Source organism: Bactrocera oleae, chromosome 2 (assembly GCF_042242935.1).
Source record: "Bactrocera oleae isolate idBacOlea1 chromosome 2, idBacOlea1, whole genome shotgun sequence".
Lineage (NCBI taxonomy): Eukaryota > Metazoa > Arthropoda > Insecta > Diptera > Tephritidae > Bactrocera > Bactrocera oleae.
This window is the reverse complement of record NC_091536.1, coordinates 46,094,085-46,115,003: the sequence shown is the minus strand read 5'-3', so window position 1 is coordinate 46,115,003 and position 20,919 is coordinate 46,094,085. Positions and strand designations below refer to the sequence as shown.

Genomic DNA, 20,919 nt, shown 5'->3' with positions numbered 1-20,919 from the left:
CAGACATCACCACCAAAGCTGTCATATGGTCTTGTGACAAGCTCCCCTTTCAGAGTGTCGTTGACAATGTCAGCGCCGGCTTTGTAGCAGCACCAGTAGACGGCATCCGCTTCTACAGCTGCTACGCACCACCTAGCCTCACCATTGTTGAATTCATAGACTTCCTGGATCGACTGACCAAGGACGCGACGCCTGGGAAGTGGACTGGGGCAGCAAATACACTAACGCACGAGGAAAAGCACTACTAGAGGCCTTTACTACACTAGATGTGGTACTGCTCAACAGTGTTGACATGCCGACCTACACCAAAGGCGACGCAAGCTCGATTGTAGATCTCACCTTTGTCAGCAGCAGTATTGCCAGAAAAAATTGCAACTGGAGAGTGTTAAACATCTACACTGCCAGCGATCACAATGCAATTCTGTGGGAAACAGCAAACCACCAGAGCCCTAGAAGGTCTAATAACCAACTGAACACCATCGGTTGGAAAGTGAAATCCTTTGATCCAAGTGCATTGCTAGTATCTCTAGACTCTGACCCGATTATCACTGGACCTGCAGAAGATAAGACCAAAGATCTGTTGACGAGACTGACCCGAGCTTGTGACGCCAGCATGCCTCGTAAACGAGGTAATAATCAACGACCATCGGTGCACTGGTGGAACGACCGAATCAGTACGCTCCGGGCAAAGTGTCTTAAGAAAAGAAGAATATCTAAGCGTGGCTACCGACGACCTAACTCTGCAGAGCTGATTGCAGAGTACAAACAGGCGCGTCGGAATCTAAACAAAGCCATCAAGGAAAGCAAAAGACGCTGCTGGACGGAACTCGTCGAAGAAGTGGATAGGGACCCATGGGGTAGACCGTATAAGGTGGTCATGACCCACCTGAAGAGCCAGCCAATGCCATCGCCAACGTGCCCACAACTCCTACTGAAGATCGTAGCTGCGCTGTTTCCACGGCAACGTGATTTTATGTATTCATCACTGCAGTTGAATTCCGAAGACATTCCACCTGTCACGAAGGAAGAACTGATGGAGGCCAGCAACCGCGTCGGGAATAATAAAACGCCGGGATTGGACGGAATCCCTAATATCGCTTTAAAAACATCTGTAAAATCGCGTTATTCCTTGACGTCTACAACACCTGCCTCAAGGAGGGGACTTTACCTCGTAAGTGGAAACAGCAACGACTGGTACTACTACCTAAAGGTAAAAAACCACCAGAAGAGCTGTCATCCTCTGTGCATGCTAGACACGGTGGGCAAGATATTTGAACGTATAATCCACCAACGGATAGAAGCAGTTGTCGATCCGCTCCTGGCGGACAATCAGTACGGATTCCGAAAAGGACGATCAACCCTGGACGCGATCAATCTGGTTGTTAACACGACCAAGGAGGCAATCGCTGGAACTAGATGGAAAGGTGGTACAAAGAAGTACTGTCTGGTGGCCGCTTTGGACATCAGAAACGCCTTAAATTCCGCCAAATGGGACTGCATCAGCCCTCCAAGAGAAAAACGTCCCAGAATATCTGTGTAGGATAGTGGCCAACTACTTCACAGATAGAGTTCTCAAATACGACACGACGAATGGTCCCAAAGAGTACGATATTACTGGAGGTGTACCCCAGGGTTCAGTACTTGGTCCACTTCTGTGGAATATCATGTACGATGGCCTATTAAGACTTAAACTGCCGCGAAGCGTCAAACTTGTCGCACATGCGGACGATGTAGCCGTAGTGATGGTCGCAAAATACCTAGACGAGATAAATCATATATTCGGTATCGTCTTCGAGCAAGTCAACCAGTGGATGGACACAATGAACCTTCAATTGGCGAAACATAAGACCGAGGCAGTGCTTATTACTAGCAGAAAAGTGGTAGAGACCATCAAGCTGAAAGTCGGTGAACAAAAAATTACATCACAACCTTATATCCGATATTTGGGAGTGATGCTTGCTGCCCGATTGAATTTCAAGCAGCAAGTCAGTGCAAAAGCATCAGCAGTGAGAGCAAGTCTAGCACGACTGATGCCGAATGTCGGAGGACCAAAGCAAAACAGAAGGTTATTGCTGTCTTCAGTAGTGACATCGGTGCTCACATACGGAATATCTATCTGGAGTAATGCACTGGAGAATCAAGAGTCATGGAGAAAAGCAGGGCCTGTATATCGACTGAGTGCCCTACGAGTAGCTAGCGCCTTTCGCACAATATCCGAAGAAGCTGTGTGCGTCATTTCCGGAACTCTACCTCTTCGAGTTCTAGCTGAGGAAAGACGGAACCTTTACTACCGAAAGAAGTCAACCACACTGAGCGCTGAAGAACTCAAGACAGAAGAACGACAGAAGAGCATCACTCGTTGGCAGCACGAATGGGATGCCGCAGAAAAGGGTAGATGGACGCATCGTCTGATCCCGAGGATCGATGTCTGGCTGAACCGGAACCACGGTGAGGTCAACTACTATCTTACACAGATGCTGTCAGGACATGGTTGCTTCCGGGCCTATCTTCACCGCTTCAAGCACGATAATTCACCGGAGTGTCCGTTCTGCCCAGGAGTTAATGAAAGCGCAGAGCACGTGTTTTTTGAGTGCCCACGGTTTTATCATCAACGAGAGGAATTGGCGTCGAGTCTGAACCAGAAGATCCAACCAGAGACAGTAGTCGAAACAATGGTGTCATCAAACGCCGCCTGGAACGCCGTTAGCACATTTGCAACAGAAATCCTTGTAGATTTGCGTTCCATAGAAAGAAAAAGAGCAAATGACATCAACTAGAAAGAAGATAAAATAACATCTTAGCTACCAGAAGACAGAGCAGTAGCTATGTCCTCCCCCCACGAAGTAATGCCTAGCGGCGGTTTCCATGGGGATACGAGGCTGGAGGATAGCGGAGGTTTTTAGTCGGTATTAACATTAGCAAGTCATCTTAAGCTAATGTTCGAGTCCGACATACCCGGCATAACATCTAAGCTGCCCGAGATACGTAAAAGTATTTTCCTTCGCTATAATAAAAAAAAAAAAAAAAACAAACACCTACTTACCATACATTCTACATCACTTCACCATGCACCAACACGCACATAAACATCACCACGATCACGTCACCATGAAGACATTAATAGATATATAAGGAACTAAAAAAGGATCTTTCGGTTCGAGGACCCGCCTAAATTCACTTCGTTTTTTTTCTTTATCAACTAATTTTACGAACGGTGGGTGAAATTTAAATATAATTTATTAGTTACTTAATTACGTGCATTCTGCTTTTTAAACTGTTTCCATATTTGTTGACATCTGCAACATTACCGCCAAAAATGTATTCATGTCCATAACTTCTTATAAGCATTGAGCCTCTTTCCTTTTCTACCATCTTCGTTGTTTGTGCCTCTAATTCCAATTGAGAAACATATTCGTCAACACTACTGTTTTCCGCTTTCATGGCCTCTCGCAATCGTGATTGTAATTCCGCTTTTATTTCATTAGTTGCCAAACCAGAGAACGTAGATGAACGAGAAGGTGCAAATTGAATTTTGTATGATGCTCGATTGGATGGCTAACAGAGCTGAAAAGTTGAGATCAGGGAGTTCACCATTTCCTGTAGTATTTGCTGTTATTTAACAGAAATGAGAATTTATAACATCGTTCTCTGGCAAAATACGTATCTCCCAACATAAAGAGAAAAATGAAATGAAATGAATAAGAAAACAAAAAATACAAATGCCACTACACATATGCATGACTGTTTTTTGCAATATAAACGATTTTTATGATGAAAAATTGATAAAATATGATATTTTTGCACACATGATACATTGATAAAATGTGAAAGATTATGGAAAAAATGACATTTTACTATTTTCATAATTATCTATGTACATATGTATGTACATCAATATGTTATATTATATAATATAATTAGGCAATTCACAAGCTTTGTCTTATGTCGTATGTCAACAGTTGTAAAAAGTACGACACTTGCGAGCACCCCTTAATTGTTGTTTGTCATATTGTATAAAATTTCTACACTTCACCAGCTGGTAGTGAAAAATTAAGAGTACAAAAATTTCATTAGAAACTGACAAACATAAAATTAAGGCTTCTTAACGTGAAAGCTTTCTTTATGTTGAAATGGAAACAAGAAAATATTTTTGTATATCACTTTTCTTCAACTTAATTTACCTGAATGTCGTGGCTTCCTTTTATGTTATTATAGAAATTTATGAAATTTATTTAATTTATTAATTTTAGACACTTAAACGTTAACAATAAAAAAAAGTAAACAGATACAAAAGCTAGAATACATAAATTGAAAACTTTTTGATGTTCCCTCTAGAAGGGAAAAGTGACAACCCTGCAAACCCCCAAAACACAGAAAAAAGTGACAAAAGTGGCAACAAAGCTTTTGTCGATTCAAAATATTTCACAATTCTAAAATATTTTTCGGTGGCTCGCAAAAACCATCGTGAATATGTGTGCATGTTCATATATAAACATACATACTTACAATGATTTGTTGGCAAAGCTGTTAGAGCGGCAAGGGAAGCGATGACAATCGGCGATTGTTCGTTTATTTTTCGGCACATCTCGGATTTTCTACCAACAACACAATGTTGTGACGCTTTGTCGTCGCTTCAGTCCTTCGACAGATTGGCTCTTTGACATAAAAGCAAAAAACATGAGCTTCGGTTATTGGTTGACCGTGTCAACGGAGATTTCACATGAAGTAATGAGTGTACATATCTACATACATATGTTTTTTGTAGACAAATTTACAAATATTTTTCTTTCATATTTCTTTACATGTACACATGATATGAAAATGCCGACGGCAAAACACAATTCTGTACTTTTGTGACTCGATTATGGTGCCAAGTACATGAAATATATTAAGAAATATATTAAGAAATATATCAAAATACTTTATCAGTAATCATTTAAAAGTATTTTAATATATTTTTCATAAAATAATTTAAAAAATAATAAATAATCGTTCAATAAAAGGGAATATATTTCAAATGGCATATCAATATTGCCAGTTTGGCATACATATTATATTCTCTTCAATATTCACCTATGGGAATGTTAAGAGAGCTATACGTAGCTCTTTACTGAGCAGAACTCTAATTAGAACTGTCTCTGCTGCATAGTCCGGCAGCCCTCATATAGTAGATTTTTAACAAAACTTCGCCACGAATTTCGCTGTCGAGTTGATTCTTACAATTTATCGTCGATTCTATTTTCTTCTAGCATTCACGTTCCCCACAATATTATATCAAAATGAAATTAAGGTGAAAGTTTTGGGAATGCTTGAAACACATCGACTTTTATTGATTTATTTGCGTTTCAGTTCAACTTTTACCGCAGTGTTAGAAGATAATAGCAATAATAGATACGTGTAGATTTGCTCTTATTCGTTAAAATATTTGTTTACGATTTTTAGTAAAGTTCCATCGAATACGATGAAATAATACCGGATAATCATCATAATAATATGATGACCTGAATTCAAACGATTAAACGAAGTGCATGTAAAACAAGAAACTTCAGCTGCACCGAAGCTACCCTTAACAGGTGCTTTGTTTTATAGCATAAAGGAGTATAAAAAGATCTTTATTTTGATTTTTATCGGTCAATTTATATAGCAGCTATATACTATAGTGGTCCGATCTGAACGATTTCTTCGGACATTGTAGCGATGCACTGAATAATAACTATGGCGAATGTCGTGAAGATATGTTGTCAAATAAAAAACTATTCCGTGCCAAATTTCTTAAAGATATCTCGTCAAATGAAAAAGCTTTCCGTACAAACACGTGATTCAGTTCATAGCAGCTACATGCTATAGTGATCCGATATCGGCATTTCCGACAAATGAGCAGTATCTTAGTGAGAAAAGGACGTCAACCAGAAAATTTCTGGTTGATATCTGAAACGACATATTTTGCCTTTTTATTTTCGCAAAGGGAAAAACGCATCGCAAGCTCAGAAAAAGTTATGTGCTGTTTATGGCGACGAAGCCATAAAAAAACGGCAGTGTCAAAATTGGTTTGCCAAATTTCGTTCTGGTGATTTTTCACTCAAAGATGAAAACCGCTCGGGTCGTCCAGTTGAAGTTAATGACGACCTAATCAAAGCAATAATCGATTCGGATTGTCACAGTACAATACGTGAGATTGCAGAGAAGCTTCAGGTATCACATACATGCATTGAAAATTACTTAAAACAACTTGACTATGTTCAAAAACTCGATACATGGGTTCCTCACGAACTGAAAGAAACATAAAATTTAAAAATCTTGAGTGGCTAGCAGAAAGAGTGATTTTGGTGGCAAGATACAATCATTGTTGCCATATTGTTTGCGATGTCAACGTAACTGGGAATTATTCAATTGAGTTTTGAATTCATTGGATGTACCGGGAATGCCACCGCACCATTTACAACTGAAGGTTGGATCTCCGATTATTTTCTTCGTTATTTAAACCCACCACGACTTTGCAATGGCACAATATACTTATTAAATAATATGAAAAATATTATCGATGCCACCATTTTGATAAAAAATTCCAAGGCGAAAATGTATTGCTGCCACGAATCCCTATGATTCTTATAGATGTGCCAATTGAATTCAAACGCACTCAATTTTTAATTAGATTGCCATTCGCAAGGACGATCAATAACTCACAATTCAAAACGTTGTCTGTTTGTGACTTAGAGTTGGGTACATCATGCTTTTCCCAACTTTATGTGGCATTCCGAATAACTTTATGAGGTATGTTCAAACCATCCAGTTTGTTTGTATTCGCAAAAGACGGACTGACCAAAACACTGTACACTTCTTTGTGTTGAGAGATTAATTTTATTTTAAATTAGTAGTAAAAATATGAATTATGAACAATTTTCGATGTACATCGAAAGCCAACAAAAATTGTAATTTAATATTTATTTGTTAATTTAATAAAGAATATTTTACTAGCTTAAATAAAGTATACATTTATTGTGTACAAGTCTTCAATCGTCATTCAATTATAATTACATCACCCACACATTTAAACTGTTAATTTTTTTTAATATATAATATTATATATTATATTTCACCTTAATGTTCGTCAGTAAAGGTTCCTTTATATGATAATAATATCCATATTTTTCAAAATAAAATCTTTGAACATTTCTATGTTCTAGCTTAATGCATTCGCTAATCTATTTACCATATATTGTGTTCGATAAGGACTTGAAATGGAACTTCCACAGAAATCTCAATAATATCAATTTCATAGACATACTTAGTAAGGATAAGATTCTCATATGGCAAAAACTATGCAACCTTTTGAAAAAGGGAATAATTTTTGTTTAACTCATTTCCATTCGCAATGACAATTCGCTCGCTTCGAATCTGCAATAAATTAAATTTTAGTTTTTGGAGTTTCCTTTCCAGTGAAATCAACGAGCGTTTGGTGACTCTTCTTCTTCAATTGCGCTTATCAGAAATTCGTTTAATGAGCTTAAAAGTGACTATAATGGAGGATAACGTGGCAAAGATCCACGATCTCGCATTGACAGACTGTTGATTGAACGTGCGTGAGGTAGCTGAGATACATATGTACTTGTAGTAGTAATCGAAATATAGTTTTAAAGGGTAAAATTTGCTTTATCGATGAAAGGGTTCTATATCAATAAATACCATAGAAACAAAAATAATGTATTTCTATATATAATATATACATAGTTGTTTATTTATGCACATGTATATGCAAAAAAACCCTAATAAGAAAAGTGTTAAATATGTTGAGTTAATATACATACGTACTTATATTGCCTAACATTTGTACTAAGCCTTGCAGCTTGCTAGTTCTTACATAAACTAAAATAGTGTCTTAAAGTTTTATAAAGTATGTTCGTTGGAAATTTGGTCTCAAATTAATTTTGATTACTCGTTTCTTTCCATATTGCAGTTAGGCAATTATTACTCATAAAAACGGTAAACCTTCCTACGTTTGATTCTACTTTCGAAAGGGTGTAGCATAAAATAAACTGTACATATATTAAATTGCATTTGGTAATATGTACATAAAAATCGGAATAAATGTGAACATTATTTCTTCATTAAATGGACGTTATGGGTTTAAATTAATTCGACTAAAATATTCATAATTGTGAAATAATGAGCAGAAACAACTCGCCTCCAACTAATAGTGGTTCGTCATCCGAGACGAGTGAGGTTCAAAGTTTCGAAGATAACAAAACATTTTCGGAACCTAGTGCCTCAAGAAATCTCTTCTCGCAAAACAGGTAGTTTAAGATATTATTTTCTTGTTAAATAATAAAAAATTATTTTAGGACTCTTAAGAGCCAAAAGAGTATAAAAGAGTTTGGAAGCAACCAAAGTGGAGATGGGGAACCTAAAAGACCACCTTGGAGGGCGGTGAGTGTCTCGACATTACCCAAACCGGATAAGAATGCATTACTGAAGGCAAAACTTCTTGACGCCTCAAGGTAAACATAACATAGCAAATATATAAAATTAACTTTTCGAGGAATACTCATGGTATACTCGTTATAAGCTCTCTTTTACTGACATTGTGCATTACATGGTCAAAATATTCCCTATGTTTGCTGTTAAATGACTGCAATCCTCTTCCTTTGTGTTTTTGTCCTCATTAAAAAAACATTTATATCTGCCGTTTGCACCGGGGTCTAAAAGTTCTGGGACAGCTCGATCATCAGCTGTTTTTTCCGTTGTGACATGCATGTTTTCCGGTATCGGCTTATTCTGCTGAAATTGCTTTTCAGACTCTTTCGACATCTATATTTAGGAGGTCGGTTTCCTTATTTTCGATTGGTAAAACGTTTCTAGAGCAGAATTCTTAAAAATTCTGACCCATGCTATTGAAAGTGCAGCTATCGTGTTATCTTTGTTTTCTAAGTCATTATAGTTAGTTTAAGTATATTGTAAGCATAGTTTTTCCAATTGATCGTTGGTTGTAGTATTTATTGGGCATCTACCTTGTCTTGGTGCTTTTGCAACCCATTCAATGAATCTGTTGTCAGTGCCTGCAATACTTTTTCTGGTCGCACTGTCCGCGTTAAAAAAATGTGCTCATATCTTGGTGTCGGCATGGGGACTGTCTCTAAAACAGTAATCGGTATATATACCATTGTTCCACGAATTGTCGTTCATTGCCTAGGGAGATGATGTGCATAAATGGGATCCTCGGTGATATTAGCCTTATGAGATGCAGATATTTGGTATCTTGCCTATTGTTTAACAAACCGATAGCAGGTGTTTCAAAAGTTATACTTTTGATTCGAATACGGAAATTTCAATAACAGGTAAAAAAAAAATTTACAGCATCTTACGAACGCACAAATTTTCATTCACCACCGCAATAAATTCTTATATCAGTTGGCCCTTTATTCATCAACAATTCGTACATATCAAAGCTCGACGTTGACTTTTTCGTTCTTGTTCTTCAAGTACTTCGGGAAAAGTTCTCGACGTCTTTTGATATTCCTCATAGATCCCTTTCTAACTTGATAATTTCTTTCAAACGTTAAAAATTTGAGTTTAGACGGTTTCTCTTCAATGTTGATTATCTTTGCCTTTCTTCTTCTCTTATAATTGGATTGCGATGCTGGATAGATCGTTCAAATGTATCGCGCATCTGCGCTGCTGCTACTCTAGATGTGTTCGACTGTTTGAATGTTCCAGGGTATTTGGGTCCTGCATTTCAGGTCTATATTCGGGATTAGTTCGCTTGTTTGCTTGCAGTTCTATTAAAAAGGAACTGTCGTCTAGTGTTACGTGCAAAACTGTCGCAAGTTCATATAGTCGGCGTTCCTCTACAAATCATATCCAATTTAGAGCATTGCACCGTCATTGTTCCTGGGATTGCCTAGATACTCGTAAATAAAAGCAGGTAAGGTAGAGTTAGGTTTGGATGTAACCGAGCATTTTATACTCGTGCAACTTTTAAAGATCAAAGACGGCTAAATACCTTCAGGGGTTGGAAAACCTTTGTATTCAAAAATGTAGTGAAAGGGTTCAACTTCATTGTTCGACGGATATTTCACATTGGCAGATATATTGTATGTGGTATAAAGTCAACTGGAAGTTAGAATATCGTTATATTCGGTATGCGGGGGCTAAAAGAAGTATTGACCTGATTCGACCCATTTTGGACATACATACATACTATTATCAAAAAAGTATTATCTTCGAATTTCAATTATTCAACTCGCGTATTCACATCTTCGGTATCTGGGGGTTTGGAAATTTACGACTTGGCAATGAAAATGGCATGTACCAAAGTTGGCGAAAATTGGTCGAGTAGGCCCGGAGATATGTGATTTCGCTTATATGTGGGCGGTGCCATGCCCATTTTCCAATTATAACTTTGGCTCTTATAAAGCCCTTTTGAGTCATCCTGGGTGTAAAACATTAATGTCTCTGGCGCATTGAGTTATAAATTAATAGCGCTTTTAGTAATTTTAAACAAAACCGTTATACGGGGGAGGGCGGAGTTATACTCCAATTTCATCCGTTTTCACATTATCAGTAAGGGTTCTTACAGGATGTGTCCTAAGCGAATTTGATAATTGTGCTTTAGTGGCTTAGGATTTATGTACATTAAACCTATTAGAGGGCGGGGTCATGCCCGTTTTTTGCTAAGGTATCTTACTTATTTGCCGATTTGTGCGATATAAAGTCAGCCGATAGTTCGAAAATCTTTATATTACGTGTATGGGTGCTAAGGGAATTGTTGACCCGATACAACCCTTTTTTGACATATAGACATATTAATATCAGAAAACGATTATCTTCGAATTTTTATATTTATTTTTATATATCGCACAGATTGACTGATATTTTCGATAAAATGTTCGTTGTAGGAACTGGGGTCCACATATTAGGTAAATGGCGGCTTAAATAGTTTTAGTCCGATTTAGAAAATTTTTGCTAATAAAAGGGCGCACCTCAAAGCCACAATTCGTGATAAGTATTATCCCGATACATTCATTGGTGCTTGATTTGCATACTGGGAAGCGAAAGAATCAGATGGAATTTAAAATAGTGTTATATAGGAAGTAGGCGTGCTTGTTGTCTAATTTCACCCACTGAAACATAGGAATGTGAAGTTAATATTACATACCAAATTTGGTCGATATCGGTGCTATGGGTGGTGGGTTTTCACCGAAATGTGGGCGGTGCCATGCCCATCTTCCATTTATGATCCTGGCTCTTATAAAGTCCTTGTATCATCCTAGGTGTACAATTTTTTGTCTCTGGCGTATTTATTTATTGATTTATCGCGCTTTACTGTAGGTGTTAACAGAACCGTTATATGGGGAGTGGGACTTGATTTCATCCATTTTTACAGTTTCGGAAGAGGGGCTTAAGGGACTTGTCTTGAGCGATTTTGGTTGTTGTACCTTAAGTGTTTTAGGAGGAGGATTTTCAGCTTGTCACACTGATCATTTATATTCCTATATAGTATATATGTATGTACATACCTTACAGGAAAATCGAAAGAAAGAGAAAAGTGTAATGATTCAAACGAATTCAGATTATAAGTTTTGGTGTAAAATACCTATTGAGAAAGATACTCCAACATTTCATTTGACAATCTTGGACAATTATAAACGTTCAATATACAATTACTCGAAATCATTTTATTTATTTAAATTTATGATAGACCTTGGTTCTTCAGTCAGGTTAATCAAACCAAACTCATTAGAAACCGAACTCAAAAGAATAATAACTTGGTAAAAACAGCCTAGGCAAAGTTAATCTCAAATCAATACAGAAACTTCAAGATGAAAATTACAGAATTAAATTTGTATACTCTCGCAATATGTTGCTACAGAGTATTATCTATCGAGATCGAATCGAGATAGATATATTATATATTTATATTATGATCATCAATATACATATATAAATGATCAGCATGGCGAGACAAGTTGAATTACGGAAGACTGTCTGCCCATCCTTGCAAGCGGTAACTTGAGTAAAACTTAAGATATATTGAAAAACATCAACCAGAGGCCTGAGCCTGAGTATCAGGTTTAGAACAAATCAACGTCTAGACCAATTGCATTCATATTCAGCGTTAAATCACATTATGGTTGAGAAATCACTTAATTTCATTATTTCATGACACAAATTTTGACCAAAATAAACAGTTTAAAGTCAGATGAAATCAAAATGGATGGAAATCACTTAATTCTTCTAAGTAGCCGTCATATACGCTATAAATTCTACCAGAAATTTGATATTCGTATATTAGGCATATGGTTTAACTCGTCTCGTCATGGATATCATTTATATAAATACAACTCTATATCTATTTCGATTAGTCTGAGGTGTTACAAACAACTGTTGGGTGAACAAAGTTATTATACTCTGTAGTATATTTTTGCTAGAGTATACAAATGAGTGGGTGGGTCAAAAAAAAACGAAGATTTTTTGTTTCGCTTGGTACTCTGAAAAAAAATGTATGTTCTTAGATACATCTAAGAAAGTCTCTCCAAGTACAATATGATCTCTAAATTGTAACGGGAAGATTCACCGCTTTATTGTCTTCTACAAGGTGCATTCCAAAAAAGGTAGAAGTCGAACGGTGCCATATCAGGTGAATACGGGGAGCGGTTGATTGTCAAAATGTGATTTTTGGTCAAATAATCGGCCACAAGCGTCGATCGATGAGACGGCGCATTATCGTGCAACAAACCCCAACTTCCATCTTCGCGATACTCGGGCCGAACACGTCGAATACGGCGCACCAAACGCTTCAAAACTCCAAGGTAGAATACCGCATTAACGTTTTGGCTGGGTATAACAAATTCTTTGTGGACAATACCCTTGGAATCATAAAAACAAATCAGCATTGTCTTCACTTTCGACTGTGATCACGGATTTTGGTTGGCACACATGTTCATCGTCATTTATGTCCTCATGACCACTTTGAAAACGTTGAAACCACTCGTACACTCTTCTACGGGATAGGTAATCATCGCCATAAACTTGTTGTAATGTTGGCTCTTTGTTCGAAGCTCATTTTCGCACCGATGACAAAAACATACTGACACTTAAAACGGAATAATTTCACTTTAATTAGATGATGACATTTTTACTGGTAGTCGATAAAGGATAGCAGATTCTAACGCACTAGTGGCGCCACAAGAGTTTACTTTGTTACTTTTTTACTGTTTACTTTGGAACGCACATTGTATTTGTTTTTTATTATCAGATAGAAAACTCAAATCTCACTCTATAAAAGGTCTCTTACAATTTCGTCAACCTAACCGTTTAAAATATATTAACGGTTGAAGTTTGATTATTTGATCAAACCTCATAGTTTTGTACGAAATTTGCCGCTCTACAAAAATTAACTCTTATACAATAATTAAAAAAATATATATGTATATGTATATACACCTTATTCTGTTTTTACACGGTTTTGATTTAAAACGGTTTGAAAATAATAAAAATTTTAATTTTTTACATGATTTTTTCCATTTAGCACGGATGAAATTTTTTTGGGCTTAAATTTTATTTGTCAGATCTAATTTTTGCGAACTATGTTAATATCACAAATTTAGGGAAATTCCCTTTTTTGGATATAAGCAATTTTACTAGTCAGACCAATTGTAAATAGTACACATTTGGGGGAAATTCCTCTTTTGTACATACAAGCAAATTTTTTTTAGGCAAATTTGTTTTTTCAACATTTAAAATCACATGCGACGCAGCGCACATATGTACATATTGTATATATATATAAGTATATAATTAAGCGTACAAAGTTTCGCTTATGTGAAAGAATATATATGTGTCAACCGTACGATAGCGCGTTCAGCAGGACTCGACCGAGGACATGAGGCACAAAAGACGACGAAGTGTTCGCTGCAAGATAGATCGATAGGAAAAGAGGTCAGCCGCTTGACCCGTCGATGGTTTTGCTGATGTTTTGTGGAACAGTTAGGTGGAGGCAGTTAGTCGACCACTGTTGCGCCTCGCGGTGCGGTGAGCGAGTGTGTGATGTGGCTTACCGCACAAGGCGGTGCTGCGAACAGCGATGTTGATATGGATAGTGGGCACGTGCCACGAGAATCGATTGGAAGGGTTGTGATAGCCGTAGTTCGGGGCACTGGCCAAGCCGCCATTCGGTGGGGGAGACAATCATCGTATGCTAGCATGCAATTTCGAAGCTTTGGCGCCTTTTTTGGACTTTTCCAGCGTACCTCTTGTGTAGGTCCTTTAGATACTCTTCTTTCCATCGGCGGCTAAATTATGATGGAGAATTTCGATTTTTCCCATCGGTTTAATAAGGATAGCTAGACCACGTCCGGCTCAGATAAGGCCAGAACGGGTGATCCTTTAAGAAAATACCCAAGAGTTACTACTAGAGTTAGAACGGCTTCAATACGAATTAATAATTTCGTGAATTCTTTATAATTAAATTGGTTATTTCCAGCTACCTCTTTGAAGTGGGATTGGAAGCTTTTTACCGCTGATTCTCATAAACCACCCATATGAGGAGCGCTTGGGGGGATAAACTGCCAATTAATCTCATGGTGAGCGTACTTCTATACAATCTTAGATGAGACTTGTTTGATAAAGTCCACAAACTGTTTTTCAGTAACTCTTTGGGCTCCAATAAATGTTTTGCCGGTGTCGTTCATTATTTTTGAGGGAAAACCTTCGTCCGACGAAGCAAGCGAACACCTTGAGAAAAGCTTCTGTCGTCGAATTTGTACCCTGTTCAAGGTGAACAGCTTTTGTCGCAAAACAAACAAAAACTGCCACATTGCCTTTCATTAAGATGGGAGACCTTAACATTGAATCCTCGATCCGGAACGGCCCAGCAAAATCGACACCTGTTACTGTGAAAGGCAAAGCGAAGTTCCAGCGTTCAGGTGGAGGTGCTGCCATTATCTGCGTTCGCATTTTTTGCTTGCACGTTGTGCAAACTTTGCACATGTAAATGCACTTCTTTATTTGAGGCTTAAGAAGGGGAATATATAACTCTTGGCTGACTATTTTTTGCATTTGGCGGTGCTCAGCGTGTAGCATTAGTATGTGGACATTATTGAGGTATAACGCAGTAAGCTGGAGTTGACAAGCCGATGATTCGCACGAAGTAGACCCTTTGTGTCTAGAAATGGATTTAGTATTAAAAGTGAGCTCTTTTTATCAATCGGCTTTAAGTCTCTTAGCAATGATATTTCTCGGGTGAAGTAGCGCGCTTGAGCAGATGCGATAAGGCGCCTTTGGCTTTTTGTAAGTGTAGGTGCCGGTATGTATCGCATTGGGGGTATATTGGAGTTCCTCCCTTAACTTTAAATTTAAGTCGCTCTATGAATATGATCATTTAGGCAGCTACTCTGAGGGCTCGGGGAAACGTTAAAAATCGCGCAAGGATATCAGTATCATCCGATGTTGCATGCAAAGAATCGATTTTTCGACTTTCTGGGGCAGTTATATTGCGCATGGGCGCTTGTGGCCGAATATCGGAGTATTCTGTTAACCATCGGAGCCCATTTCACCAGAGGGTGGTGGTGGCAAGATGAATGGGTTCGCACCCTCTTGTACCCAGATCAGCAGAATTGCAAGCACTGCCTATGTGTCGCCAAGTGGCTGATCCTATTAGGTCAAATATTTGATACGTTCGATTAGAAATATATGTTATATTATATATGTTAAAATGCGTTTGTACGATGGATACTAATTTGGCTAGTAGTAGCGCTCCACATACATAGTTCAAGTCGTGGAAGACTTATGTTTTTTAAAGGAGCCACTTTTGCTTTTGCTACTAGTAAGAGCATATGTATGTATATAGTGCCGTTTGACTTTGTGCTCTGGGGCATAATTTACTCATCGTGGGATTTGTATCTGTGAGATATCATTATATTACCCGCGAACTGGGACCACTTTTCTAAACGAAGTGGTTTCACTTGTTCGTTCCAGTCGGTTCCGTCTAACCATAATTCTTGTATCAGGGTTTTTGCTTGTATCATAATTGGCGAAAGCCATCCTGCGTGGTCAAAGTGTTGCCACAGAGAATACAATTTGTCGCTTTCTTATGGCAGATAATGCAGATATTGACTCTGTAGTGTATGAAAACTGGTTAGATATCGCATTCCATTGAATCCCCAGAGTTTTTGTTATACTTTCCTTTTGGAATGTAAGGAAATGAGTATCTAACAAATTTTCAATTGGTATCTTTTTTAAAATATTAGGGTGGCTCGCCGTTATCTTTTTCAACGGAAACCCTGCGGTTTTGAGGGCTTATACCACTTGTAATGGTGACTGGTATGCCTGTGGAAGACTGTGACTTCCAGACAGTATGTATACGATACGTTTGTGTTTTTAACACCTGGGTTGCCAAAGGAAATTCTGACTTGGTTATCTGCCAATTCGTGCAGTGTTCGAATGGCTAGATATGGAGCACAGTGACGCTAAAGGTAAATGTTTTTAATTTATAGTAGCGTAGTGGACCTTGGTCGTCTTTATGTACGACTATTTGCCGATACATTTTTTCCAACGTCCTCAATGAATTCGAATTGGTATATACGCCAATTTAAAATAAGCAGCATTAGGGTAGTGTGGCAAATTTTATTAGAGTTTTTAACCACTCTTCCGCTCATTCCCGTAATTTCAAACTTGGCTTCTTTTGTTGACAGTTTAGCCTATGTTGTAGCTTAGACACTATGAATGATCGTTGCGATCCTTGATCTATTAAGACCCAGTTATCCTCGATGCTCGATGGAGACGAGCGGGATTTATTGTTGCAACTAAACCCGTCTCTCTGACTTTTACCCTACTTGACCGTTTATTTTGTATAGAAGGTGATACAATTTTTGTGCATTTGATAAGTAAACATGCCCGGCCATTGTTCATAACTACCATGGAAAATTTCTGTGCCACATGCGGGCACCTTGAGATGGATGCCTGAACTTGCCTCTTGACTTTGTACTTGTAGCAGCTCTACTCGCTGATGTGGAGTAGGTGAAATTGCGTTAATTAGTTTTAGTTGATCAGAAATCATTGCTTAAGTTTCTTCAAACTGGTCTAAGCAGTTTTCATATTTGGCGTAAGCCGAGGATTTACAATTTTCTCGTAGATCTGAGTCGTCAGATTCTACTATGGCCCCATATGAAGCTTGGCGACGTATCCAAAAACAATTGTATTTTTGATTTGATTCAGAGTTATCTTGAATCGCCGAATATAAAAATCGAGTGAAGTGTCTTATTAAACTGTCACTCTCAGCAATGAATTTACTGTATGTAACGTCTTTCCCCCTTTTTCGTTTTGTACCACTTTGCTTTGAACGTGTAGCTTCTGCAGGCGACCATGGACTCGTCCGAAATCATTTTTGGTACTTTTAGAAACTGTGTGGTTTTAGATTCTTTTGAGTCTGAGCTCATTAAGAAAATGTATTGAAATAAAATAAAATTTCCTCAGCATCGACTGGCAGATAATTCAAGATATATCTTCGTATTATAATATTTTACTAACAACCGCTCCTATTTTTATTTATTTCTGCTTTTTACGTCCTTATTTAGTGGTATGTAGGTACACCCTAATGCGTGGACTAGTAGCTATATATTTATGTACTTGTTCAATTGAGAGCTCGTTGAGGAGATCAATGAACTTTTACCTATGTACGAGTATGCAAGTTAACGGCAGCCTCCACACAGTAGCTTTACGCTAATTATAAAACACCTGTATCTTTGCACTTAGCAATAATACGGCTTCTTAATAAGCATCTTTGCTTATTTAAGTAATCAATATTCTTTTTCATTAAGCTTAGACCACAGCTTCTTAATAAGCATCTTTGCTTATTTAAATAACCAATATTCTTTTTCATTAAGCTAAGACCACCCATAAAATGTAAACAATAAAACCAATTATTGAATAAGCGAAGTAAATGACACCTATTTGTAAGAATTAAGCAAATAAGAAAACTGTATAAATAAGAGTAAATTGAAATAAAGAGACCAATTATCCATCAGGATCACTCAAACTATCATATTTAATTTCTTCCGCGCGTTTGCGGAAAATTATTATTTTTAAACACTTCTTAAACGAAGGAAGTGAAGTGGCGCCCAACAACGTGGAGCTTGTGTTACATTTGTTAAGTGATATCCCAAGCAAAAAAGAGGGAGAAAGTAGCAAGTATCCCTAGCCGAAAGGACAATCCCAGTGACGCGTGTCGGAACCGCAAATCCAACAATCAAGTATCCTCTCGGGAGGAGAAAAGTACAAAAAAATAAGGACGAATTCTCCAACAACATTAAAATTAACTAAATTCGACAAGTGAAAAAATGTTTTATAAAACTTTAAAATTACAAAATTCCACAAGTGAATAAATATTTTAGAACAACATTAAAATTAACTAAATTCGACAACTGAATAAATGTTTTACAAGAACATTAAAATTACTAAATTCCACAAGTGAATAAATGATTTACAATAACAAAAAACTAGAACAAACAGAATAACGCAAAAAAGAAGAATTAAGGCATTGCACGCTACGCCGAAGCGTTGCCAACGAGGGACACAATTAATTAAAAACAAAACGATCAGGGAAGCTAAACAGCAATCAACACTGGCAAAGGAATTAAAACAGCAATCAACAAACCCCTTTGGAAAAGGACGAAAAGTAGTAAGTTAATACTTTAATATATTTATGATATATTTAATTTATAACAATAAATGTACCTAACCTAACCTAACCTAACTGTGAGCATTGTAAATCTGAAACTTACAAGTACTCAAATTTATACAAAAAAAAACACATGTTATAAATGAAGGCTCGACCAGCAATATAACAAATATTTTGAAACCGCACTTCACTATAACATAAACTCAATTCTGCGATTCTGAACTCCAGACCCTCCAGAATAAAAGAGTTTCCTTTCCTAAAAAGGATCAAAAAAATTATTATAAAAAAAAAAATAAAAATACATATATATTAAAAAACTGTATGTCCAAAACTTTGAAAGTTTTAATAAATAAAATAAAATAAACTAATAAAAACTTGATAAATGACAAACGCCTCAAACAACCAAAAAGGAATAAGATGAAAACATAGAAGAAAATATTTTGTTTTAAATGGGAAATAATTCAAGTACACTAAAATACGAAAGGCTGTACTATTGTAATCATTGCAAGGGTGACCATAGAACTGAAACTTGCCCATATTTAAAACATACAAAAACTGAAATAATAAAAAAGGGCTCTAAATGGTGAAAATGAGAATCTTGTTGCTAGACTTATAACTGCAACAAATGCTTCTCTTAGATTGGAGGTAGAGGAGTTGCGAAGGCAACTACAGGATTTAACACAGTCAAGTACAGTCGTTGATTATAAAATAGAAGTGATCGATTCACATATTAATTGTGATGAGTCACTTGAGGTGGTCAAGTCACTACCAGAATTTAATTGAAAACAAACTAAATACGTTAGCTGGAGGCCAATAACGCAATGAGCTTATATGTAAGGGGCAGCTGTAGATATTTTGCTGCATTAACTACACTAAGAAATAAAATTACAAACGATGCTAAAGACATTGTATCCAATCACTGAACGGTTCTTAATTTCGATGCCATTTTGGCACGACTCGATTTTGCTTACGCGGACAAGCGACCAGCTCATATTATCGAACAGGAGATGAGCATTTTGCGACAGGGCACTATTTAATTGAATACTGCAATAAGATTAATGAAAAATTAACTTTACTAATTAATAAAACGATAATGACTGACGGATCTGATAGTGCGGTAACTAAAGAATTAAACGCAAAAATAGGCGGGATTCGTTGCGTATATTTATAACAGGTCGGAATGGAAATTTAACCAATATATTATTTTCACTATCACCAAGGGATTTCCCAAATGCATTGGCAAAAGCACAAGAATTAGAATCAAATAATATGCGAGCAATTTTCGCATCACAATTCGGGAAAATCCGAATTATTACAGACAACGTACTAATATCAATAACGGTAATTTCAGGAATAAATACTACAGATAAACGACCATATGCCAGCGCACAACTAAGTAATCAACCACCAAATATAACACAAAGGATAAATAATATTAAAGAAGATCATTTTTTAGATCAAAACTAACTCTGCCATATATTTTCTTACATGACAGGGTTAATGGCCAAAACTTTAAAATACTAGTAGATACGGGAGCAACAAGTTGCTATATAAAATTAGGAATTTATGAGAATAAAAACGAATTACATATATAATATAATATATAAAAGAGTAAAAAAGAAAAAAGGTTGATAATAAATAATGAAAAGGAAGAAGACATATTTAGCTTAGGAAATGAATCTGAGCAACATGAGCGTAAAGGAAATTTAAAAGATGAAAACATTATAAGGAATATACTTACTTTGGGAGCAGATACTCTTAAAGCGCCAGCTGAAGATTTATACCAGCACAGTAAATATATTAAAAATAAAAAAAACGATGGCAATACCAGCAACAAAAGAATAAAATTTAATGTGGAACAAGAAAGTTCTACAACGCCAGCCGATGGTAATACCGGCAACAAATATAAAAAATTCAATTATAAACAAGTAAGGAAGGGCTAAGTTCGGATGTAACCGAACATTTTATACTCTCGCAAAGTCAAATGGTATACTCGTTTGAGATTTCTTTGTGGATTGACTGATATTTTCGGTAGAAGGTCAACTATAGGCACTGGGGTCCACATATTTAGTACTTAGGGGCTTGAACAGTTTTGGTTCGATTTAGACACTTTTTGGTCACAAGGTGGCATACTTTAAACGTATTATTCACGTAAAGTTTTACCCCGATATAATCATTGTTGCTTGATATGCATAGTGGAAAGTGAAAGAATCAGATGGAATTGAAAATGGTGTTTCATGGGAAGT

General features: G+C 36.9%; 1 protein-coding gene across 1 annotated transcript in view; it reads left to right on the top strand.

Moving 5' to 3' along the window:
* Positions 1-7,949: 7,949 nt before the first annotated feature.
* The window catches only part of LOC106623067 (uncharacterized), an 87,160-nt gene continuing 74,190 nt past the window's right edge, over positions 7,950-20,919 (top strand). Inside the window, exons 1-2 of the mRNA XM_036368432.2 lie at positions 7,950-8,291; positions 8,340-8,495. Of these exons, the coding sequence (XP_036224325.2) occupies positions 8,164-8,291; positions 8,340-8,495 (284 nt within the window). The 5' untranslated portion in view covers positions 7,950-8,163. The remainder of the gene's footprint in view (positions 8,292-8,339; positions 8,496-20,919) is intronic.